This window comes from Melozone crissalis, unplaced genomic scaffold (genome assembly GCF_028551555.1).
Source record: "Melozone crissalis strain CALT ecotype California unplaced genomic scaffold, PUWL_Pcris_2 ptg000019l_1, whole genome shotgun sequence".
Lineage (NCBI taxonomy): Eukaryota > Metazoa > Chordata > Aves > Passeriformes > Passerellidae > Melozone > Melozone crissalis.
Genome location: NW_026535797.1, coordinates 22,544,113 through 22,571,856, shown reverse-complemented (window position 1 = coordinate 22,571,856; position 27,744 = coordinate 22,544,113). Strand labels below are relative to the sequence as shown.

Below are 27,744 nucleotides of genomic sequence, written 5' to 3'. Positions count from 1 at the left end.
ATTTTTTTCAGATGATCAAGCAGATATGTTTGGTGGCAGACAGCAGACCTAAAGAAAGGCATATGTGTCCAAAGTCTAAACATAATTTCCTCTAATAAAAGTTACTGTTGTTGTTACAACACCTGTTGTTAACCTTGCCTTGGTTCCTTTTCACATCGTGCATAAACTCTGAAAATTCTCTTAAGTAATTCAGATGCAAGGAAAGAAATAGCTGCTTCTCCTCTTGCCTCTGCATTGTTTAGTCATGCAATGACCAGAATCCAAAGTACCAAAATGGTCCAGGCAAAGATACTGCCAGGATACTTCCACTTTGACAAGCACCAGGAAGTATTAGGCGTTTCATGGGAAATAGTCTTCCCTTCAGATTTCCAGACTGATTTACAACTCAGGGTCAAACAAGCATTCTCATCTTCCTTGGCAGTAGGAACCAAAACACACAAACAGCTAAAGATTCTTCAGACTTTAGCAAGAAAAGAGAGAGGAGTACAGACTTCCATTTGTTTCCTCAGTGCCTTACACTGGCTAGTCTATATCAGAATCGTTAATGACTTGAGATCTGAAAATAGTTTGAATGAAAACATTTCAAAGCTCACAAGGCTCTGTTCCCACTAAGTCTGGTCTTTGTATAATGAAATGCATTCCTTCTGGCCTAATGTTACAGACTTGGCAAAAGAAATGCCTTTGGTATGAGCAAAAATTCCAAACTTGAGTCTTGCAATTGCCCCTTCTAAAGGGTCATTTATTGTGCATGTTGTTTATCAGCATGTGTCTGAAATGAATGCTGCTTCAATGCAAAGCAACAGGAGGTCACATTATAATTGGAATGCAATCAGTAGAATTGCTTATGACTTGGTTTCCTTTCTAAAATGGCAATCCATGCCACATTGGCTATTATATTAATGTTTTTTTGCATTACTAAAAAGGAGAAGGGGAAAAAAACCTTTACAGTGAGCAGCTGACACAGTTTTCTGTAACTGAAAGATCACATGAGCTAAACAAGACCCAAACAGTTCACCTTTAAAATACCAAACCATCTGGTTGGCTGTCCCATGATAAATCTTAATGATAAATGTCTTCGTTTTGATGTTACAAAGGAAACGTGGATCTGCTCACTTTGGCACAGCTGCAAACACACTGGCAACAGCAGAATGGAACTCAGATGTCAAAAATATAGGAAAAGACAGTAAAAAAAAAATTTTTACTGCATTTTACCAGATATACAACTTTAAATCAGTTTGTGGATGGGCAATTAGAAGTCCTGAGTTTTCCAAAGAAGCCTTTGGAACATTTTTTTTCTGTTTGTTTTTAGTTGGAATTTGATTTTTAGGCGTTTCTTTAAGTTTCTTTTTTTCCATCTTCATCCAGACAAAGCAGAAAGCTTGAAATATGCATGACAGAAATCGCAATATGCTTTGGTAACTCAATTCATATTTTGTCAGTGTTTCTTGGTTATTAAGGATAAATTAAAATAGATTAAATTAAAATAAATGGAAAATCTGAAGGGTTATGGCAAAGACAATAACCACACACTCACAGAATGGGTCAGGTTTGAAGGAACTACAGAGGGGTCATCTACCCCAACCTCCCTGCTCAAGCAGAGCCATCCCAGAGCACATGGCAAAGGATTGTTTCCTAACACTTCTTGAATATCTCCAGTGAGGAGGCTCCACAGCCTCTCTGGGCAATCTGTTACAGTGTGCAGTCACCTGCACATAAAGTCAATAAATTCTTCCTCATGTTTAGGTGGAACTTTCATGTGTATCAATTTCTGCCTGTTGCTCCTTGTCCTTCTGCCCACCACCACTGAGCAGAGCCATCATTTCAACATCCTCCTTTCAGATACTTCAAGACAATGAAGAGGAATAAAAAGAGCTCCAATTCTATGCAGAAAAAAAAAAATCATACAAACGTTAGCATAACTGAGCATAAAACTTCCACCCTTACCCAAAGGTACAAAAATAAGCTTTGCTATAGAATTTGTATTAATTTTCTCATGCCAATATTTCTAATATAGAAGAGGGCAAATAGTAAACCTTCTATTCGCACCAATTGATGACATCTAAAAATTTCAAATGCACCTTAAAGAGAACCAGAAGGAACTTTCAATTGAAAATTTTAAAAACAAAAAAATTAAAAAGAATTTGCTGAAGGTTTCATAAATCGCAGCAAAGGCGAGAAAAACTTTTATCTTTCAACATTTTCAACATTTATTGCATTTCTACAGATTGGCAAAGGTATTTCTGTTTCTTTTCACTATTTTGCCAGAGATAGTAACTATAAGTAATTTCTCAAATCTTTCTGTAATGTTTCAGGCATTTAAGTGGTCAGCTCTGAATCTCCTCTTCTTACTTATTGACCTTTGATGGCAGAAGTCCATTTCAATGTAACATTTCTGTAACCAAATTTGAAGGCTTTTCTCCAGATAATAACATTGCAGCTTTTCCCAGTACTCAGCTTCTGCCCTGACATCACTCAATTTCCTTCCATTCCCTCATTTTACGTACTATAGACAACTATCCCAGTGATAATTCTGTCTCCTTTCATTAGACGGTTACAGATTTTTTTTTTTTTTTTTGGGCCAGTGAAACACATTATTTTCACCTTTCTTCATGAATTCTGTCTGGTAGGCCCTGCTTTATTTTCTTTTTCAGTTACTCCCCATCTGTTTCTGGATATCAGTTTTATTTTACTCATTCCATTCTACTGTTCAGCTATTCATCAGGACTGAAAGATGTGGATGATTCTTCTGCGCTCCTGCTCATATATACAGTACTTAATTATTCACAGATGCACTGCCTCCCATCCAACCCATGCTCTTCTTGTTACTTAGCAGAGATGAAACAAGTGTCTTTTACTTAACTCTTCTACTTCTTCAAAGACAATTTTCTGAGACAGCTGACCATTTTCATATCACATATTGAACTCCTAACAGGGTACAGCTACTTCTCAAACAAGTTACTCCAGTTATTACAACATTTGGATCTCCATTTACAGATGGTAAAGCAAGGGTTACATATGTCCAGTCCCCACTCATATGCTTTTATTTTCCTGTCCTATCATACTGTAAACTTCTAATTTTCCTGTTTACTCTCACATATATTGTTGGGTGTCAGGACAGAAACACACACTTTCTTGGGTGGTCTCTGTGCATCTATTCACACCATTCACTTTTTCCTAAAATTTCAGTTTGCATTGCTTTCAATATTATTTTTAGCCTGTTTGGTACTCCTATGGCCTCACAAATAATGTTCCCCATAATATAAAAATATCATAAGGAGCTTCTAGCATCACATAAATCTTGCATTAATGAGTAGGATGCCAAGTGATAAAAGATAGAATTAGCATGGGGTTTGGCAAAGACAAAGAGAGAAGTGGAGCTACAGGACTGGACAAAACAAATGCCATCAAAACAAAAGGTTTTGGGGAACATCTGAAGGTCCATAACTAAAAAGTGTCGTTTGCACTACTTTGGCATTCTAAAATATTGAAATAGGAACGTGGACAAGAGTGCAGCAGATTTAGAGAGCATTTGGGATTTTACAAGATGATCCACTCATGTTCCCATCATCTATTTCAATTTTCCTTTGGATCCATGTTAAGAATTCAATATCCACACTCATTTCTTTTTCATCTTAATGATATCCGAGCATTCTAGCAGGAAGCATACAATATCACAATTTGACTGAAGTTATCTTACTACTAACTTTGTGTGTACCGTTGTTCTGGGAATTGCATCCAACAGAAGGTAGTAGAGGATTGAATCACAACTCTTTCATTCCTCAAATTGAATGGTGTATGCCATGTGGGTAAATACTTAACATCTCTCACTAAACTACAATGGGACAACTCCTCAGGGAGGTGAAGTCATCACCCTGTTTCAGTGATTACAGCATGCCTGTGAAAGCTGTAATCCAAATGGCAAGACACATTTGCCTCAGCAATTACTAGAATATAGACAGGAGATCAATGTTTGTATTGATGCTCTTTTATAAAATTTACATTTTTATCTTATGGTAAAGACTTGTGCTATTTCATCTGCTTCAGAACCCAGTCTAACTTTTAGTATCCACACTATGTGCTGCTGTTTAACCCCAGCCAGAAACTGAGTACCACACACCTACTCCCTTGCCATGTGTCTGGGATCTATTTATGCAATGGGAGCAGAATTGGGGAAAAAAAATAAAGGTAAAACTCATGGGTTGAGATAATGACAGTTTAGTAAATGAAGTAAAATCAGAAATAATAACAATAGTAATGAAAAGAAGAGAGAAGAGAGGAATAAAACCTCTGGACTGATTCCTAGCCAGCCCCTGAGCAGTGGTTGGCCTTTCCTGGACAACTTCTTCCCTGTTTCTATACTGAGCAGGGCATTCCATGGTCTGGAATATCCCTTTGGCCAGGTCAGCTGTCCTGGCTGTGCTCTCTACCAGCTTCTTCTGCACCTCCTCACTGGCAGAAGGGAGAAACTGAAAAAGTCCTTGACTCAGAGTAAGCACACTGGGCAGCAACTAAAACATCAGTGTGTTATCAACATTAATCTCATACTAAAACCAAAACACAGCAGTGAACCAGCTACTAGGAAGAAAATTAACTCTATTCCAGCCAAAACCAGAACACTTGGTTAGACTTTCAAATAGACTTTTGACTATTTTATGAAATGCTCAATACATTGGATCTTTTGTAGGCATCATTACTTGAAAAAGTAAAAATTATGAGTGAAATGTAGGACTTGATTTTTTCATCATATTTACAGCTAACAAGTTACCATTACTGAAATATCTATTGTAAGCCTTTTACTAATATTTGATTTTTTATCAAACTCTCTAGCAGTTATCTAAAAATCCTGAGGAATGAATGACAGAAGGAACTGCATAGCAGAACTGTTAATGGTTTAGACCACAAAAAAACTTGAGATTAAAAGATCCCTATGGCGGGGATGGGGGAAGCCACCAAAATTCACAAAATCCCAACAAAACAAACAATCAACAAAACCCCCATAACCAAACAGCTCAGCATTTAGCACTGAAGATAAATTTTCACTTTTTTTTTTCACCAATACACCAAAGTTCTTCATCAAAGTTTTTATTGTGGACTAGAACTCCACACAGCAGCTGGAGGATCAAGTGTGTTTTAAGTACAAATCATACCAAGAAAATACCTAGCTTCTTAGGTGTTCTAAACCTAAACTTATTTATGTTTATTATCAAATTTAAAATCCACTATGAATATAATTGCCTTTCATACTGACCAATGTAATAAACAGACAGTCAACCTGTTTTTATGCTCCTATATAAAGGCCATCTTTGAAATTACCCTTATCATTACTACAATAATTTGTACTGTAATTGAGAAATAACTTTAATATTTCCCCTACACTAAAACTATAAAGCCAATTGAAACCACAAATGATGGTTAAAAGAATTTTTTTTTCTTTTGTGATAGTAGTGTAGAAGTACCAGAAAAAAGTCAAGAATTTCTCTTGTTTCAAATGATGCCATGGTATGGTAAATTTATTGCATACCTGTGATATTTTCAAGATTGAGAAAGATGCTTTCAAATGTTTGGACTATAATTTTGGAATTTATTCAAATCTTCAGCAAGTGAACTGGCCAAAGTTTTATAGAAATTTAAACATTTTTCATTCCAAATGGTTTCCATTTATTGATTTGATTGCTTTAGATCTTCATTATTTGCATTCTTAATGCTACTGACCCTGATGTTATTCCATTTAACATCCTAAGTGCTACTATAACTAAAACTGAGGTGGTTTTGAAAATTTCAAACACTACATTAGAATTTTCTTTTTTAAAATGTCAAGCGAGGACAATAAATACATCCCTAGGAAGTCCAGCTTTCCTTCTCTCCCTAAATCAAGGGTACCAGAGTAGCTGGCTTTTCCACGCAGCAGCTGGCTCTGGCTTGAGGAAGTTCTCTGTGGAGCAGGCCGACCTACAGCACATTCCCAGCATGGTAAGGGAGCAGCAGGTCCAGGCCTCAAGTGTTAACATTATAGCACATTTACACAGCTAGGTCTCTGCCATTCAGGGAGGGCTCATGGGGAAAGGCCCAGCCAGGAGCAGGCTGTGGCTGCCAGAGCGATCCAGGCTGCAGCACACTCAGCGCCAGCACTGGAGGGGCTCCTGAGGAAGGCAGCAGCCAGAAACACAGCACAGGATGGACAAATTGGTCTAGCAGGCCACGTACAGCTGGAGGCATCGTTTGGGTACCCCTGCTGGAAACCATAAAACTCTATAAGCTTCGTGAAATAAGCACTTTTACATTCACAGTTGAATCTATCACAGCATCTTTAGCCTAAATGTTCCTATTTCAGATAAAGCTGGGAAGGGTATATTATTTCTTTTACAAGTTTTATAGAGCTCAAGAACATAAACAACTAGTAATAAACATGAACCTTTATCACACTTTTCCCATTCATCTGTTGTGAATATGAATGCTGGAAAGGACACAACCCACCCCTGGAAGAATCTCTGTTCTGCTGCCTGCAGATGTTGACAGAAAGTTCCTCCTCACTTTCCAGTGGTGATGGTTGCAGCAGGACTTGAAACTACAAATGCCTCATCTGTCCATTCTTTCTTGGAAAAAAAAAGTACTAGTCCTAGCTCCAGCTTAGCTGGGTGATAGGAGGTGATAATCCCTTCAGGAATGTCACACTTAATATCTACTTTGGGCATGACAATCACAAAATTCCAAGGAGATTAGCATTGCAGAATCCTTTAAAAGAAAACTGCTATGGCATGATGGAAGCCTAAGGATAAAACTAATGAAACCATATAGGAAAGGTTTTTTTTTCAATTACCAATTCTTGCTCCAATCTTTGCTTCCTAACATCAAGCTTCTACTGAGATTTTACACAGATGAAATTTCTACCAAATAATTTAGTGTTTTCTACAAACTGCAAGGCAAGCAGGAAGCTGGGTAATTCAGCATGTACATTGATCACCATACTTAGTATTAGTTATAACGATAAATACATATTCAGTCATTATGCAAAGGCTTCCAGTTAGAGAGATGTGGCAGAAATGGAAGGAAAAAGATTCTCTCTAATGAAAGATTACTGATGTTCTGCCACTAATTAGTAATGTGAAAACATTCTGCAGGATTTCAGAGTAACAATATAGAACCTTTTTTTTTTAAATACACTGGATTAAAATTTAATGCCTAAAAGAAAAGTTCTTCCTGAACAGAAATCAGATCTCTCTAAATTTTAGTTTCTTCCTTGCAGATTAATAACTCAGTTTAGTATTTCCTGCACTTATTGATGGAAACTCATGTTAGAAATATTGGCAGCATAAAGCCAAGATTTCCTATAATGTCCCAAATTAGTTGGCTACCACAGGTTTATGGATTATTAATGCATCTCCTGTTGGCATTCTGCCTTATACCATTTTTCATTGAAATATTAAACCAAATTCAATCTTTTCTAGATTTTTAGTAACATAAAGCTTGCAAACAGCATTAACCCCTGTTCCAAGAGTCTCTCATTCAATAAGTCTTTTAGGCACATGTTTAAAATCATCCATATTCAGCAAAAGACAAAAGCACATAATGGAACCTAGGTGACAGTTCAGATATTTTGCTGAATTAGGGTCAGTAATGTAATTGTTCCTATTAAATAAAAAATGCTCCACAATAAGAGGGATCAGCTTTTAAATAATGGTGTTTACCTTACTAAACTGAAATAATATCTTTTCAATTGAAACAAAGAATTTGGATAATTAAGCATAAACATTCATAACTCTATTTTTGTAACCAGGAAATAAAGCTTTTCTTGTAATTCAGACAAGATGCAGGATTGAACATTAGTATATTAGGTGGAAAGTTGACCTAATAGAAATTCACCACTAACAAGTTGAAAATTCACAGTTCATTTTTTTTTGTCTGAAGTGCTTTCTAGATCATGAAAAAGGACAACTACATACACCAAAAGTACGTATCTGTGTTTTGTTTAACCAGAGTGCCTGATGAGATTAAATAAAACAATGGAATTAACACACATCACATATGTATACCAACAGAATTTAGCCTCCCATTCCTCATGGAAAGACCATTAAAGTAGCAATATAGTTGTTCTTATGAAATAATTATTACTGTATTGTTTAAAATTAGAAACTGAAATATGAATATAATTTTTAAATTACAGCATTTTACCTCTTTCATATTCACAAATCCAAAGATACTAGCAAACAGTTTAGAGAGGTTAAATTGTTATCCTAACAATCTCTCCCTGATGAAACCAAAAGGCAGCAACATTCCTTCCAGATGTGCAATAAGAAGAGAGAGTCACTCTGTTCCCAGAGGATGCAAGAACTCAGAATTTCAAAGGCTGATGCCAGGAAGCCTTGCCAGATACACTTCACAAAAAATGTTTGATGAATTATTATGGTGAGCATCAACTTTTCAGATAAATGACTGAAAATAAACTAGCTTGTATCTCAATGGAGAGTATAAATTTCCTTTTTGCTTTGGGAACTTTAAGTATGGAGAAAGCTGTTGACCATTCCACCTCTCACTGAACTAACAACATTTTACTAAAAATGTGTTGCTTTCCAAATTTCCTTTACTCATAGCTCCATAAATTTAGTCAGAGAGGAAAGATATCCAAAAAAATTCTTACACAAAATTATGACAACCAAGTGATTTGCAAACTGCCTGAATCTGCACAATCAGTAAGAAGAAAATCACTGATCTGCAATGTTAAACACTTAACTAGCAATTTCTATGAAACTTTATGAAAAGAAAGGAAGCTGCAAAACATGGTTCCAGTGTTGATTCTCACATACAGACATGATAAACAAATCTGATTACAACATGGGCTGTGAATAAATACTGACATGTACAGATTTTATTTAAAATCATCAGCGTAGTAATATGTATCCAAAATGAGTGTTCTGTGACAAAACAGAAGCAACAAGCTTTTAAATTCGCAGCCATGAAAACTCATCCTACACTTTCTCCTACACCTGCAGGTATAGGAAAAGCTACCCTCCACTCTGTAGCTCTAGAATCTCCATGTCTCATGAAGAATTTTTCTTTTTAACTGATGAGGACTAGGAAAGAACTTTCAAGATTGTTATAAGAATTGGCCAGCAATCACACAGCTTCATTCTGCATGTCTACAGTGATCAAAAAGGATTTCTCACTGAACAGAACTGAAATAGCAACTTCAGAACAGGCTTCAGAATAGAATTATCAGCCATGAAAGAGTCAGAAGCAATAAAAAAAAAAAGAGTATGATCAAGAATAATCTAAACATAAAGTACTTCTTCCAAATAGTGCAGACTTTTTATGTTTCTGCCTTCATCTTCCTTCTCTTGTCCCCTTCATGGTCCTAAATATTTCTGGGATTATTCAAATTGCCTAAATAAAATTCATGCATAAGAAACTCTTTTGCCTAAATACATGAGGGCTTATTACCACATTTCTTTACTGGCACAAAATCTAAGAAAAGCCTCAAGGTGCAAATGATCTGCAGTCTATTTAACATCATGGTTATTTATTTTTATGGGCACTCATTATTACTCTTTACCCTAAATTATAGGTACATTCCTGGCTCCATTTCCCACTATTCCACAATCTTTATAATAATATGGGTTTTCAGATTTCCAAATCCTCCTCAATACCTCATCAATCAAAAATGCATGCAACGTCCACTATTTGTTATACTGGGCAGAGAGAGCAAACCATGGGACCACAGCTTGGAGCCCAGATAAAGACTTTACTCATATCCCAGGACTGGGATACATGCCATAGCCTTGGTAGCATTCACTAAGAAAACCTGTTTTGCAATAGCTTCAACAGAGTCTTTGCATACAAACTGATATGCACTGAATTAGTGCTTAAATACCACAGTTCCTATTTTATTATGGATTATGTGCTGAACTAGTTCTGTCAAGTTTAGAACAGTATGCCATAATTTTGACTAAATCTAAGCCCATGCATCTTTTTCCATGGAAACAGTATTACAAGGATGCCCATTTCTCCCGTCACAGAGCATTTTCATGAATATTTTGATAAACAGCTGTTATTCTGTAGTAGTTTATAGCCACAATAGCATCAGAAATGACACAGCACCAGAAGGGATCACATAACACTTAATTTTGTGGACAACTCAGAAAACTATAGTTTGCATCATTTTGATTTTTGGGCTTACTGGACAGGAAAAAAACATGTGCCTTTTTAAAAAAGCCCTTGACTTAATAACCATATATCCATTAAAGCCAAGCTGGGTTGCTGTTACAGTCTTTGCAATACCTTTAGAAAGGAGTGGGTTTGAACAGGCTGAATAATAAGGTATTGGTCCTTTCCTGAAACTTTGTTTTGCAATTCCTAAAAGGAAAGACTGTTCCAAAAAAGGGATCCGTTAGTAAAACTCAAGTCTTCTTAATGACACTGCATCATATATGCAAATGAAAATAATTTATTAAAATGCAAATTTTTCAGCACCAAGACACCCCCCTCCAAAATCCACTACAGGTGAAAGTCTCCTAGAAAAATCTGTATGATTTAGAATAAACTAACCTCTAACCTTTGAAAATTGTAGTTTATCTGCATTGAAAGTTCCTTGATGTGCTCAGGAAATTAATGATGTCCAGAACTGTTAATTCTCACCTGCCACTCTACATTCCCCCTCACCTGTTCCTCTTGTTGATTTTGCAGTCCATGAGATTTATACATCAAGATTTACAACTTTTTATTGAGCTGTGCAGGCTTCAGTGTTTCTGGCCAAGCTTAACTGTGCTCTCTTTATGGGAAGAATTAAAAATTATACAAATATATTGATAGATTGCAAAAATAGAAGATAAATGATAAGTGCAAGTCAGAATGATCCACACAGGAGAACTGATCTGTTACACATTAAAACAAATTTTGTGGATAGTGGTGATAAAGGACATGTCATTAAAATTATCTAGGAAGCATATAGGCCTCTGTTGTGAGTACTTTTATTGGAAGGGGTATTCTAGTTGTTAAATCTGCAGTCCAAGCAATGAGATACTTAAAACCATACAGTGCTACAAATATTTTGGCTAAACCACTGCACACGGTGCTTTCTGCCTATCTTCTCAAATATGAAAGCAATATTATTTTTTCTATATTTTATTCACTGCCTATCTTTTATTCACTGTCAATTTAACTAAGTAAATGCATTGGGCCATGAATAACTTCTTGCTACACAGATGCTTGACAAAGGGCCCACAAAATACTTCAGTATTCCCAAATAAGATGACAATACAACTGTCAGAGAATAATGCTGCCTTTTATACATCCATAAGGAGAAATCATAACATCCTCAGGGACAGTAAATGACACATACTAGTATCCTCAACTGTTCTCCAAATTAGCATGCATTTTATTAAAATTCTTGTGTTTCAGTAAGAAATACTGACTTTTCAGTAGAAATGCCACTTACATCAATAACAGATAAAAATATATAAATGAAATGAAATTTCTAAAGGCATGCGCCGTAAAAGGTGCATAAATTCCTTTGTTTTTTTTCTCACCTCTTAGAACCACCTTTCTGCTGTTAAACAGAGGGGAAAAAGTGATATGGGTGGGAGGACTCAAGATGGCAAAAGAGAAGGCAAATCTCATAAGTTTCACTAAGTAACCCTCACCTATTATGCTCACCTGTGTCAAGGATGCTTACAACTTGTTATTACCACAAATATTCAGATAGATTCTGAGCCACAGTGGGTTGCAGACAAGAAGAGGAAACACATCCCATGAGCAGAATTACTAAATCTTCCTCTAAACAAGTACGAAGACCGGAGCCGGCAGGTGCCAGAGCCTTTGTTAATTGTGCCCCAAGGCTCTGAACCTCCCTGCCTTATGACATTAGATCATAAGGCTCTCTTCTTTCCCTGCTTTCAAAATTCCCATTCTCCCAAGCTTATTCACTAGCTTAGCCAAGCTCCACAGACTATTGCATTGTAGATGCCCAGAGACAATTTATATAAAAGATATTTCATAAATGCAGATTGCTTTGTTAATCAGAATATCTTCACTCCCTCTGATTTCTTACCCAAAGCAGCTCTTCAAGCCTTTCCTTAATTTTTTGGGGGTTTTTTGTTACATATGAAGCATCACAGCAACAGCATATGAAAATAGTAAATTAAAAATCTTAATGCAGCTGTGCAACAAGTCTCTTAGAAGACGTTTTAAAATGGCTCAAGAGCACATACAAACTTATTAGTGCAACCCTAATATTTCCTGGGTTTTTCAAACAATCTGTGTCATTGACCTTAAAGTCCCTCTGGCTTTTCATACTCACATGTATTTTCTTTCAGGTTGGTAAGAGAAAAGACTCAATTTTGCTTGTCTAGGCTTTTCAAAGTATTAGAGTTACATGAGGGAAAAGGTAAAAGCACAAGTTGACTAATGAAATCTGTGAGAATGTGCTTTTTTGTCTAAATATTGGAGTGATTGTCAAGGAGACAGAAGCTCTGACCGTATTTCACCGTCAAATTATGATTGTCATTGTTCATAGACTAAAAGAAATCTGACAGGCATCCTAAGATTTAAGATTCTTAAGTATCTTCTCAATGACATATTTCAGTGCATGTGATTACTGAAATTACAACATGATCTATTTCACACTGCCCCCCTTCCCCTTCTAATTTAAACATGTTATCTTATCAAGCTCTCATTAGAGAGGTTAAATCTTAGCAAGCTATGCTTAAGTAACTCCAAGTCTATTTTCAAATCAAGAATCACCAAAATAGTAGTACTGATGATGATCAATCAAAACATTTAAACTACTTCACAAGAGCAGCAGAAAGTTTGCATATATCTTGGATAGATTTCACCCATATGCTTCTGCTCATTCAGTTGCCGTGCAGAGCTTGGCAAATGAGATCAAAACACACAGCACCAGTGCTTGCATAAAGGCACTGTAGTATCTATAACTTGGCACTACAGGTGAAGTTCATACTTAGGAAAAAGTAATTCTCTGAGTTACCCTCCTGTTACTCTCAACAATCGTTTAAGCTGCTTGGGGCTACGCTTTAGGATGTGCTACCAGACTGACATATTGTCTAACTCTGATGCCCAAAAAAGTCTGTGCCCAGTTGATGTGTTTTGCCTAGGAAAGTGGATGTTAGATTTTTCCACACTGACCTCAATTTGCTCCCAAGATGCCTGAACCTCACAATAAGGAAGGAAGCTGCAGCTCAGTGAGCAGGTGAAGGTGCTTCCCTCAGCTCAGAGACAATGGCTATTACAGAGAGCACATGGCATGAGTGCACACACACAACTTCACATTCTCCAAGATTTTAAATTAGCAGTACAGAAATATGGCTTAGCAATTGATTTGGAATGAATTTATGAGGAGTATCAAAACAGCAATAACTCATCACATAATGACATCATAACCTCTACATGTATATGTATCTTGTTTCCCTCTCCTTCAACATTTCATTACCCTGCAAGTGAAAACTTGGCTGAAAATCTGAAAAGCCTCATCATATATCCAGCCACATGTGCATGGCTAAAACACCTGCAGGCAGTTGTTTTAAGGCATAGAGATGTATAGCATGTGTATGGATTTCCTCCCCATAATCTGTTCAGGTTTAACTACAGCCACAAGCAGAAATTACCTAGAGATTCCCCTCTTGTACTAACATATTTTTTTCCAACACAGTATTTCTAACCTACACATCAGAGAAACCCTTCTTCAGACTGACTGAAAAATCTTTTCTATTAAGCATATGAGGCTTGGGAACAGACAAAAAACAAGAGTCAGATACCTTTTTTATTAGGAAATAATACAATAAAATTTGAAAAAAAAATATTTATCTGAAAATTCATAAATTAGAGCAGTTCAAAATACCTACAAGATGGTATTAAATAGTTTGCTTTGGAAGTTAAGAAAATTCTTCCAAACCCATGCAGAAAAAACAGTAAGAAAACAAGTGAAAACTTCAGGGAAGGAATGTGCTACTTAATTTACTTAAAAGAATATAAAACCACTAATATTTTGGAATTTGCTTCTAATTTCATTCTTTGCTCCATCACCATACTTAAAAAAAACTTCCAGCGAAAGGTAGATTGAACTTCACATATCAGAACTTGCTCTTGTACCTTTATTTATTTAAAAGCTTTTTCTGAAGATGGTCCCATTAATATTCAGTGTTATCAGAATAATTCTGTTTTAATTTTAACCAACTCATGTTACATAAGCTACAACAGTTACATAGATTTCAAACTGGGTTCCCTACTGCCACAACCTGATTTCAGGAATCAGATTCTCTTTGCCTCCCCAAATTTTCTAAATGGTATTGAAGTGATGCACAACTTTTTGAGCTACCTTAGAAACTGGTATCTTCTAAAATTGCTGCAGAATAGCTCTACATTTGCTCTCTCATGTCCATAGGAACAAATCCTGAACAACTCACAGATTGCCAGACCAGCAAGTATCAAGGTTTTCACTTTCCTGCCTGGGCTACTGAAAAACAGAACGACAGACTAAGACTCAGCTCCCTGGTGAAACACTGTGGCTCCTTTAGGTGGTATGTTCACAAAAAGAAAAATATAAATATTTTAGATCCTAAATATTAATCTGTCAGGAAAATCCTGCCTCCATTCAGGACGGACGATTTGAGGTTACGAGTGCATTCCTGCTTGTGAAAGAAACATTCCTTTTCCTGCACACATCTTCCACTTGGTGCATTCCCAGGTACCATATCAACCACAGCAAGCTGGCATCTATTCTCACTGACAAAATCACTTCTAGAACTCCTTGAAATTTTCTTTTTACTCTGCAAAACATACCAGTATTTTGCATACTTTCTTTCTTTATTTGCTAAACTGCAGTCTGTTTTAGCTTCTTGTGGGAACAACTTCTGCCTGAATTATGGTTCCTACATCTCCTAAATGAATGCCATCTCCAAATCTTGCAGACTATCTTAAGTAGTTCATTTCATTCAGAAATTTTTTCTCAAGGGCCATCTTCCCTAAACACACAGAGAGCAGGAAAAAAAACCCAAACAAAATTTTATTAAGGTTTGGCAGGATAAAAGAATTACCAAACATTGAAAATATGTCAAACTCAATCTCCTTTGTGGCATCTCCTGATGTTCTAATTCTTCGGATAATATTCTCATGATGTTCTATTTTGTCTCATTCTCTTTCAAATAAAGCCATTCCACTCCTATATAACAAACAGATTTTTTAACACAAACAAATTAATTTAGCCGACAGCTTCTTTTCACTTTACTACTGAACATACTCTGCTAGAGGAATCACTTTTTATATTGACAGTGAAACAAAACTAAAGAGAAAAGAGCAAAGGGACTCCTTCAGCTATCCTCCACACTTCTACTGCCATTGCTATGTAGCATCAGATTGCAGGGCAGAGGCAAAATTTACATCCACAATTACCAGCTGAGTGGATGTCCACATTTCTCCTTTTTACCTTACTGTAATCTCACACCTGGTACTTATTTTTCTGTCACGTACTTTACATCAGTAATGGCTGGCATTTGGCAGCACCAAATTGCTTCTGAATAACGTAATAGCTTATATTTTATCTGTTTATTCTAAATTGCTCTCTTTTTTGCCCCCATGAAATTTATCATTTACTACCTTTAAGACAGACACAATCTGCCAAATTAATTAATTATGTGGATTTGGGAGGGATAGTAGGGTGTATTTAGCTTGTTTGGTGTGTGTGGAGGGGGTTTTTGCCAACCTCTTGGCTTTAAGACAGATGCCAATTCTTCCATCGGGACCCAAGGGATTATTTCCATTGAATCCACTCCTTTTACTTCATGGAAACAAAATTTACTGTTAAGCCTGGCTGCTCCCACTCACAATTCAGAAAAAAAAAAAAAACCCAGAAGTTGCCTCTCTCCTGTGAGGAAAGGTAGAGCTGGGATTGGTGCAGTTTTCCTGAGCACAGCTGACTGAAGTTAGTGCAGTCACTGCTCCAGCAGTGGTGCCTGCAGGGGAAGCCAAGTCAGCATGGGGAAACCCAGCACATTGCTGTGGTAGCCCTGCAATTTTGGTAATCACATATTCTAACTCCTCTCAGGCAAGAGGGAACACTAATTTAGTTCTCTATTAGATGTGAAGCCATGTCTAGTAATAGAAATGGTTTTGAAAGAGGCAGCCTGGGACATGGGTTCTTTCCACTTCTCTCTACATGGCCTGACACTGAGCAAAAGTAAAAAAAGACCAAAACAAATCAGAGACTGCAGCCTTGTTTGGTCTTTAAGTAGACATCAGAAGGCTGCTTGCATCCCCTCTGTAAGCATTCCTGTGAAAGGACTCAGATTCACCAGCCGTACATTTTTCCAGCCTACTGTGCTAAATATCATGATGGCAATTGGAGGCATTCTAACAGAACTGCAATACAAATCTGTTTCACTTGAGAAGCAAAGCCTATGGTTCCTTAGGCTTTATAACCCAGTGCTTAGTACAAATTCACTGAATTTTTCCAATGCTTCACTATGTGATTTTAGGAGTCTATTTTCCCCAGTGGCACGCAAGCACTAAAATTGCACTACATTGCATTTTGCTCTCAGTGGGTGGGAAAGTGAATACTCAATGGGTTATTTTCCATTCTTTATTTCAGTTTTATGCAGCCACAGGTGGGGGGTCTTTCAGGTGGCTGCCTAGGTTTACTAAGCATTTTAGAGTCATAGACAAAAGGGTCTTAAAAAACATATCAGTGTTGTCAATCACACAGTAAAAGAAATTCATTCTGTGTAAATAGAAACAATTTTCAGATATCTCTGACTGTAAAAGGTAACACAATGAATATCAACAAAAAAGGATCAGCCATCCTCTGTTTGGTAAGGGACATAAAAAAATTGCACTTGTTTATACTTATTATTTACCTCTCTGTCTCCTCCCTTTATTCTCCCCAGGTGTGATCTCTCTGCTTAAGGGCATACAAAGTTAGCAAAGGATGTAATGGGGCTTCCTATCATTTACTTTTCTTACAGTGAGGTTATTAACAGACCACAAAAATATCAAAAAACAAAAAAAAGGGAAGTCATCAACCTACTTATCATTTGCTTTCAGAGCTCTGTAAGGAACTTTGATCAGTAAATATATTAGATCATGAATACAGATATTCATATCCAGTAAAAAGCTGACAGCTTTCTCTTCTTGCATAAGATCATGCAATGAAATCCCCCTAAGTTACCCTTTTCTTTCCTGAAATCAAATTTAAAAAAGGGCCCTTCACTCATTTATACACAGCGCTCACCAAACAACGAAATGCAAAATACACTGCATCTTTTTGGCTGCTCATAGTTCGAAAGACACATAGATGTTACAGCAAGATGTGCAGGCTATAGAGAACTAACACACAAGGGGATAAAACAGTTTCACTGCTGTTATGCAGATGGCTGCCCTTCTGACTGTGGGGGAAATTGCTTCCCTCCCCCATTTTTTAAAGCAGGGCTCTACATGTGTTTACTATGTGGGAATTAGTGTTTTTTCAGATGACACCCACATCCTCTCCATTCAGGTCAGTACCACCAACTACAGGCCAGTGGCCAAAGTCATGTCAGTATTCCATCCATCCTATCCTGCTAAAAAGTCTAAATTGTCAGAGAAACTCAAAATGGAATGGCCATATTATTTTAATCATGAGAAATATGAAGAACAGTGAACAACGTTTGGATGCAGTACTACTTTCTGTGCGCATGCCATTTTCTCAATACAAGTCTCAGCTATTTAAAATCTGAGATGTACAAACTCAAAAATAAAATTCTCTGTCCCATACGTTCAAAAGCCTATATTTGTGTATTTCAAATAGATAATAGCCCAATAGAAAAATTAGTTTTTCTAAATACTAATGGTCTGTAAAATATTTTGTGACCACAGAGTAATATCTCACATGACATCAAACAGTTTTATCTGCAAAAGCAAGAATGTCTTGAAAATTTCCTCAAAAATACATTAAACGTAACAATAAAAATTTACATTTTCATTACAGATTCTAATTTTACTGAGAAAACACCATCTTTCACATTTCCAACATTTGCTACACAGACCCTTAGCATGGGGCAGATATTTATTACTTCTGAAATTAAAACATGCTCATACGAAAAAATATTGAAATGGAACATGCACCATAAAGATTTTTTTTCTTTTTTCCCCTTTAAGCAATAATATAAAGCTTTATCCTGTCTGTGTACTACAGAACAGTACAGGCTGTATGGAATATATCAACACGTGTCTATATGTTATTAGAAACAGTAAATTCCCATTTAAACAAGGGCTACAATCTGTGCACTAAACACTCATTAATGGTTATGAATCAAAAAAAAAAGGGGGGGACTTGCAGCAGGTGTGCACATCTATGAATTTCAATACATTGTAAAACTGTCTGTAGCCAACAGCTTCATCATTTGGCCTTTCTGAGCCTGGAGACAGGCAATTTTTCATGATTTTACTATTTCTGGCCAAACAAAAAGTTTTTAATTAAATATACCACATGATTCCAGATGTTTGTTTATTTGTTCCAATGAGGCCATAAAAATGCCTGAATGATAAAATTGGAGGACTCCTGCAAAAACAGGCTAGACTAGAGTGCTAACTAAACACGGGGATCTCTCAGGAGACGGGATCTGCACAGCACTGGTGTGCTTTGAACCAACTTCTTTGGAAGAGCTGTAATACTGTGGCTGATGACTGGAATTCTTCATTGTAAAAAATTATAAGGCCAAGAGGCAAATTTACTTTTTTTTTTTTTTAATTTCCAGTTGTATACACACTGCATCATTAGCTCTCCTATACATCCAAAGATTTGAAGTAGGCTTATGGGTTTGGATCCCAAGTTTCCACTTATAGAAGGCAGTGTTTTCTATACATTTCTGCCACTTTTTAGTCACCCTGCTTGAGCATTCTTATGTTTTTGTCTTGCCAGCATGACAAAATGAGCTATGTTGTGAAATATCAGACACTCTCTAGTCTACCAAAAATATGAAGTTACAGGCTTTTTCCTCATTAATCACATTCCCTCTGATGTGACACTTGTATGGGTGACTTGGGTCTAGACTGCTAGTTTTGGCAAACATGGAAAAAGTTACAATGAAAAACCTCAGAATGACAAAAATATGGGAAATGGTCAGGTCTTCAACAGACAGATCAGGGAATGCACACTGTAGAAAAATGAAAGTCTCTGTAATATTTGGGGAAAAAATACTGATAATTATTAAAGTCTGCCTCAGTCTTAGAATACTAATGGGAATTTTCTGCTCAGCACCTGAGATATTTAAGAATATTTTAATCTGAATTTGATTAACCACTTAATTACTCTCTTTTTTTTCTTTTAAAATTTTCTTGCAGAGAAACACACATATTTTATTCCCACTGAGACACAGCACACCAGGAAGTGATCCTCTTGGAACTTCTGGTCAGCTCAATCGCACCCCTTGGGTTCAGTTTCAAACCACAGAACACAGGGAAGGCTCATAAATAAAAATATGCTGTCATTTAAAACCAAATCTTAACTTTTCTGGCCATCAAGAAAGATTTTACACAAAACTGCAAGTCACTTTATATATCATCCCCACCTCATTTACCCCAACTTACTTTCACATAACTAGTTGCTCCCATCACTGCTATATACAGAAAGATAATACATTTTTATGCTGAAGTTTTAATAATCTACAGTATCCTGATTCAAATCCAACATTCCTTGTGTACACAGACAGAAAATTGTTGACCCTGTAAGTGACAAGAATATGAATCCAATGACCCAGAAAATTTATTTCTTGAACCATATTAGTCAAGGTCACACTCAAATCCAACTACAATTTATTCCACATTTGGGAAAGTCATTGTGCTTTACAGACAAACATGCAGATGCTGGCAGAAATTATCACTACTGAGCAAGTGAGGCAAATTGGTCCACAAACAGCACAGCTATTTGTGGCAGTTCTATTCCAGTAAACAAATAAAATAGGGCTCAGGAAAGGAACTGCATGAGACCCTCCTTAAGCTGTTCTTTCATGAGTGCCCAGCAAAAAAACACTGCACAGCTGAGAGATGAGTCAATCACATGTGTGGGCAGTGGACCTCTCAGTTCCATTGAAAGGCAAAATTTTTGATTGTGTATCAGTTCACAAAACTGGGAGAGTTGGCTTATGCATTTGCAGACTTGGCAAATACCAACACAGGTGGGCTTCTGTTATCAGCTGGAAGCATTTTACCGGAGTGCGCTTCCCTAAGAACTGTGCTTTCTAGCATTTCTCCCCACATACTTTGTTCCATTCATTCCTTCTGCCCATTCTTCTCCCCACAAAGCAAACGGATCAGAAATACTGAGAAAGCAGTAAACTGGGATCCACCTTGGAAGGGAAAAATCATGGTCAGAGCTAAGAAACCGGGCACCCCAGTGATCAAATAGAAATGAGTCAGTACATTGACCTCATCTCCTGGTGCGAGGCTGGGGGAGCCTGTGGGCACCAGCAGGAGCCACCAGCACAGAAATGAGAGAAGCCTGCTCTGCCCTTCTCCCACCTGCACCAGGAACACCTGGCACCACAAGTCTTTAAGTTTCTGCATTGCCTTCCCACACATCTGGACTAGAAAATGCCTATTCACCTCTGATGGATTTATTTTTTCTTCACATCCCTTTAACTAAAGGGAACTGAGATCAGAAAACAGAATCTATTTTAACCAAGTCTTCTCTCACACTGATACTCATCTATACATCACTTTGCTTTCCATGCCTCTCCCATGTGTCTTGAGCTTCCATTAATGTCTATTTTCCAAACTAAAAACTAAGGAACTAGAACCCAGTTTCTCACTTCATATACAGGCAGACCACATGGGATTTTTTTTTTCCTTTTTTCTTTTTTTCTTTTTTTTTTTTCTTAATAACAGACTCCTTATTTTAGCATTCTCCCAGAGTGTCAAAAGAAGAGGATTTCCACCCACTCCCCTGGAGGCTAAGTCATGACCACATCACATCTCACTGTTGGGACATATTTCCTGGCACTAATAGGAAATGTCACAGCTTATTTTTGAGTGTTCCTTCCCTGGAAAATATGATCTTGTCTGTTCCATGCTATTGAGAACTTTTTTGTTTGTCTAAGGTTATTAATCTCATGATGAGAAGATCCTGGCCTAAGAAGTCTTCAGTCTAGGACACACCACAACATAATGCAGGTTAAAAATGATGTTATTTTCAAAGGACACTTTATGTAAAACAATAAAGAAAATATCTCACTGTTCACAGCATCTTTGCCTGATACAGAACTTTGACATAGTGCATCTGCTTGGAATTTTCTTATTCATCCTATCCTTAGTTATTAAACACGTTAAAGCAAATATATCTTATATAAATATATGGATACACTTTTTTAACTGAATGATTAAGTACTAACCATAGGGTTTTTGGGGTTTGGGGTTTTTTGACAGAATACAGTGCCTTATGCATTTACACGGAAAAATCAATTGACAAGCATAAAGTGCAGTTCACACTAAGAAAACTAACTAATTATGATAAGTTGCTACATAAATTGCTTTGCAACTTCCCCAGCAATCAATTTCAAACTCTAAATAAGCCTCTGGCTTGAAAACACAACGAGTACCTAACAACTGTGTCAATAACAACAACAGAGAGGACCACAATGATAATATAAACAGGATACTTATCCTTCTGGAAGTAAGCTTTATGTAAAGCAATTTCCTTTTCTTTTTATGTCAGTGATTTAAAGACAGCATGGCATTTCACAATGTATGTGCAGAATAAGAAATTTGCGTATTAACATTTATTATTAAGAGGTGCATGTCAATTTTACTTGAAATATTTTAAAGTATTATATTAAAACTCTCGACCAAATTCTGGAAGGATTGATGGACATTACTAGTTCCATATGAACATAAGAATATCTATAAAGTATGGTCAAGCTGAGCAAATTGAGACAGAACAGATAAATCCTTGGAGAATAATCAGTTTAATTATACTACTTCTTCTTGCTCTCCAAAATTTCTATTTTTTTCCTTCAACACCAAATTTTGAAAGAAGTAGACATCCTTCAACAAGTACTGGACTGTGAATTCCTGCCCAACTGGATGGCTAAACCCTTGCTGTGCATTCTGTAGTCCACTTTTATCTTGGTCACTACTTATCTAGACTCCTACAAAGCTACTGGTTTTCTGTATGGCACATCCCAACAATCAATCTGGAGGAATTTTGTGTGAACATACAAGTCATTAGTGAAAATTTACTATGCCAAGTACTCTGGGAACAATAGCACAGTATAACAATCACAGAAAAAGGAAACATTGCAAGTTCAGGTGTCTCTCTACAATTATGATTGTTTGCTGAAGAATGGGAAAGTCTGGAAAGATTTAATTCCAAAAGAAACCTTCAGCACAACTCTGTTAGACAAAGAGAAACTGAGCAAAAGCAACCTCTCATTTCCTTTGTTCAAAAAGGCTCTATAAAATTACCTTTAGAACGTTAATAAGAAGCTTTAAAATATTCTGTTCTTGGATTTCTGGGCATGAGATTTGAATGCAGTTGATGACTATCAAGACCAGATCATAAAATAAGAAAACACATCTGTCTGTTGATTGAAACATATTGGTAAAATAAATACCAATTTTTCATTTGGACGCTCATCATTCAAACATAAGACAATGTAATAACTGCACATACCAGGATGCTTGGATAGTTACCTGCAGAGATGCCAAAACAGGACAGTGGATTTGTTCAGGAAGTTTTTTACAAGTCATAATAGATTAGAACTATTAAACCTTGGCCTAAATCCAAGCTAAATTCGAAAAACTACTTACATAAATACAGGATTAGTTTTTAGTGGAAACTGCTCCTCCTTCCTTTTACCAGTAAGCTATGGGGTAGGCTTACCACTGTTTTTTCCCAGAAACAAGAGCACAGAAAGGGAGGAGTCACCTGAAAATTGTTACTGGAAACCAAATGGCTTTGGCAAATTAATATGTTTCCAAGTAAATCAGGTAATACACAATGTTATAAAATAACTGCTTATAGGAAAGGCATCCAGCACATGCTTTTGTATGGAAAAACAGATTTTCATGATAGCCATGATTTAGTGATATTGCTTCTGAAGAGATACAATGATAAACTGTTATTTTCCTCATCAACTGGAAAGTACTGTACTTTTCAGAAGGCAATTTGAGTTTGAATGCTTACACATAAAGCAAGGATGCCATTATAAAAAACCAAACATACAACTTGGGTGGGGCAAAGGGTGAGGAGCCTTTTTCCACACATCAGACAAATTATCCTTATAAATATCCTTTAAATATTTTTGTCACCAATGTCAACTATTAAGAATTTAAGTTTCTATTTTAAGATATGTATCCAGTTAATAAATTATCAGTAAGGAACAGAAGGGTACATGCATGCAAATCACTAAAAAATAATTACATAAGTCCAAAATTTTTGGAAAAATTTCTTCTAAAAGTCAGTACATTTCATTACGTTTGTGGGGCATGGCTATTTCTATTTAAAAACTAAAATGTATATCTGGAAAAGCAGACAGGAATGTGGGGTGCATATATTTGATTTCACCAGAAAATTTGAGAGCTAGAAAATACAAGAAATGTATAGAATATAGAAAGAAAAGAAGCACTTTTACGACAGGAGGCTGTGTCCTTTAACTCACTTATTTTAACCAGGTGAGAGAACTGCACAAACTTCTCCCAGGTAAATAATTGGGTTCTAAGTCCATATAAAGTAAAACACAAAAGCCTACTTTAACAAAGACCATGGAAAGACCCTTAGAAGTTTGAGATCATTGTTCTGGAATCAAAACAAAAATACAGCCAGTTATAAAATTACCACTTTGGAAGCCTTGTCTAACAGGATAGCAATTAGATCACATAAAGAATCATGTCACGTTGCTGTCAGATGCCCAAAATCCAAATGGAAGGACTTTAGATTTTTCACTGAAAACAATGAACAGTGGAACTGAGGTAAGGTTCAACTTAGAAAAGTGGGTCTAAGCAACACTGCAATATAAGGGAATACAACTTTCCCAAGATGGGGAAAAAATTTCTAAAGCTTAAAAACGTGATGGAATATTTATTTCTCTCTTCATGTACTTATATACTCAAGCATCAATATAACACTCACTATATTTCAAGTTATCATTCCTTATCATTCCATCTCACATCACACTGTCATATGCTGTTTCTGTGGGCTTTGAAATGGAAAGCGAGATTTTCACCATTCCCAAAATGGTCTGTACAAAATATGGAGTCAGCCTAAAGGACCAGATCCTGACTGGAAATTATATACTGCATGCATGAACACAAAAGCTGTAAGACACATGGTGCAACCCACACATAATTATATGTTTCTGTTCTCTCTGTAAAAATCATAGCTAAATAGAGTGAGAAATGTCCAAGTGAAACTGTACCAAGCAAATACATCCAGCTTGCTCCTGCTTCCCCTTCCAGTCCCCTAAAAATCAATTTGCAGCTGTACCAAACCATTCGCCAGACTTGAAGATTCTGGTAAACAAGCTTCTCCAGGGACAAATTACAAACTTACAGCATTCTTCATTCCAGTATGCATTGAAAACCACCAATATTTACATATGCAACAGCTGACTCAATTCCACTTTACAACACTGAAAGCATTCTGCGAAGAAAAAATTGAAGATATTCAGAACCTAAAATAGCATGCTTAAGTATTTCATTCTTTCCTCGGAGATTTTTCTATTGACTGCAATTAATCTTTTATGGGCTTGGGAACTTTGGAACTTTTCTTTGTATAAAAGAAGTTGATTGACTTAATGGGCCTTGCCAGTAGGTTGTTCTAAGTTTGGAATTGGTTCTTCCAAGACCTGCAATTTTGGAAAGTGTCCTTAATTATTTCCTTGTGAATATGTGTATATACGAACATGCATACAGATATATATAAACTAATCAAATAATGTTAACAATGTCTCTTTAAGGACCAGTTTTACCCCTTCTTTGGATGACGTGCTCTTCTCCCTTTATTTATAACTGTGCTTAATCACAAGGAAATTTGCAGCATATTTAGCATGCAGAGCAGAATATTTCTGGGAAGAGTAAAGACAGAAGTAATAAAAATTATGTGAACTGCTAAGGGTAGAAAGTTGGTGATTTGGGGAATATAATTTTCCTCTTTCATGGCAAGGTGGCAGGCATTCTGAAAGCCTGGTGAGCACAGTGGGCACTTAGAGCCTGGCAAGCTCCCACTCTGAGCAAACACCTGCTGGACGTGTCCGCAACACCTACTGCAGCCACCCAACTGCTGTATTGCAAGAAGAGTCAATCAATAATGCAGGCACACAGATTTTGATTCAACACGACTGGAATTCCTTTTGTCAAGTTGGATAACAAAATCAGCCATGAAGCCACACTTCCAATACACTATTACCTAAATAAAAAATCTGAAGATACCTGGCTTTTAAGGGTACTTTGGAAGTATTTCTGTATAACTCAGGTATTTCTCAAGATTCTGTCATTCTATTTATTGCTAGTAGACCCTAGCCATTTCAGCCAACACCAGAAACCCAACCTCAAAAGCAACATGTTTATCTGAAAATCAAATCTACCTGTCTTGGGAATGGGGGGGAAGAGGGTGGGTGGAGAAGGAGGGCACTGGGTTGCAGGCTTTCCTGGAGGGGAGAGGTTGTTCTGTAACCTCTGAAGTGCAAGTCTGTGCTCAAATTCAGGATTTTGATTGGTCCTTTCTCTTTAAAACATATCAGTTTCTATGTGTGCTCAGTGCTGGAATACAATGCGCCCACAGCACATGTAGGACATCTGATTTCCACCACAGCAATCTTCTAGGACATCTGATTTGCACCATAGCAATCTAAACCAAGGCCAGGATGTAGCTTCAGATTCATCCTCAGCTCTAGCACAACAGTGATACAGGCTGCAACAAATAAAGTTCTAATCACCTGCCTTCCTCATCCTTCACACCTGAATCACAGATCCTTCTTCAGGTGCATTACCTGCCTGATCCTTTCAGAAGGTATCAAGTAATATGGAATGCTGCTAAAGCTGCTTCCATCCTCTGTAGTGCTGCAGAATTTGAACACACATTAAAATTAAGCTACCATCAATTCATAAATATAAGGCTGACTTTGATCCTGGTATCCAAAAAAACCCCTGCCTACAGACAAATGGTACACATGATCAATGGAGAATCAATAGGTAATATGGGAAATAAATAAGAGAATTTTTACTCTGGTTTTAAGATGAAAAAGTGCTGCATGCTTTACAAATTTATCTTTTTTGAAAAAAAGAAAAAGCTTGGAATGCACCCCTCCTGACTGCTTCAGTTTTACACCTGTTCCCTGAATTTTTTGTTTCATAGGTATGCAGAAGGAATTTGTGAATTTGCCCAAGGTGCTTTTTTAAATTCTAAGGACTGATGAAAAAGGAAATTGAAAACTGATCCACTTTTTATGTTGAAAAACAGAGAAGAATCCCTTTTTATTGCAATGAAAATGTGTTAACATTTCAAAATTATGGTCCTAATTTCTAAACTGCCAAAAAGCTCTCACTTAAAAAATATTAGAAAGTTTACAAATTCTCTCAAAATTACAAATGCTGCACGTAATCATCTATTTAGCAATGTTTAAGTAGTCTAATCTCTTTACACTTTTCTCTCTCTCATACACACACGCAAAAATCACTGAGCGTTATTATCCATAGATTTATTTGCTTTCCCGGTAGACTACCTGTAAATCCTATTTAATATGAGTTAAAAATCTGTAGTCTTGACAGCTATGGTTTTCTCATAGAGTGCTTGAAAGGCATGGTGATCTCTGTGAAATGCAGCAGCACCTAAGAGAGAGAAGGCCTTAGAGCAAAACTTATCAGGCGGCAGAAGCCGATAGCAATAGAATGGAGCTCGCACCTCTGTGGTTGGTGAGGTCTCTGGATCCAGCAGGCAGCGGTGTGTAGTGCATCTCTGGAGAGGCAGAGGCAGCAGCACTGGAGGCCTGTGTGACAAAGCAAACACTGTCAGTGCTCTGAGTGCAGGGCAGGGACCAGGCAGAGCGATGCACCTGCAGGATCAGTGCTAGGCTTGCAGGTGCACGGAGTTGCCAGCCATGAAGGATTGATTTGTTTTTGTTAAGGCTCCTTGCCGCTCCTCAAGGTTGCTGCGCTCACAAGAGTTTACACAATGGCATTATGTATCATTACTAAATTAATCTTTTCACATAGCTGGCAGCTTAAAAAAAATTACCATCTTTGTCAGGAAATCTTTAGGCAATGTCAAAATTTTTCCTCTTGCTGAAACAGATTAATGTTTACCTAAAGAGAGTTATGAATGAGTCCATATAAATGAAAGGCGATAGAAAATAGGAAATTGGGCTAAGATATTGTACTTTTCAAATCTAAAGAAAAAAATCCCAAATGATTTTCTCATTCCACTTCCCTGTGAGCTAAAAGAAGGGATCTAGTAAAAATTATAGTGCCTATAATGCAAAAAAAAAGTGTACAAGTACATAGAATTGTTAACAATAAACACTAAAAACCTGTAGCAGAAGTCTAGTAAAAGAAATAAGCACCCAAGAGGACTTGCTCAGAACCCTTAAAAGTAAAGTGTTAAAGGACAAAGAAGCCCAACTCTTTCTCCCTAACAAGTCTCAAGATCCTATGATTCTAATTTTAAAAGATTAGACTGAAGAACTATTTACAGTTTACAGTACACTAACCTTCATTCCATTGGATGTTTCAGCTGAAGATACATATACATATATAAAATAAAGTTTAAACAAGCCA

The 27,744-nt window shown here is 36.8% G+C and overlaps 1 protein-coding gene across 1 annotated transcript in view; it reads right to left on the bottom strand.

The window, feature by feature from the left end:
* LRMDA (leucine rich melanocyte differentiation associated) overlaps window positions 1-27,744 on the bottom strand; it is a 605,897-nt gene that overhangs the window by 69,696 nt on the left and 508,457 nt on the right. Inside the window, exon 6 of the mRNA XM_054276517.1 lies at window positions 26,873-26,957. Coding sequence (XP_054132492.1) covers window positions 26,873-26,957 — 85 coding nt within the window. The remainder of the gene's footprint in view (window positions 1-26,872; window positions 26,958-27,744) is intronic.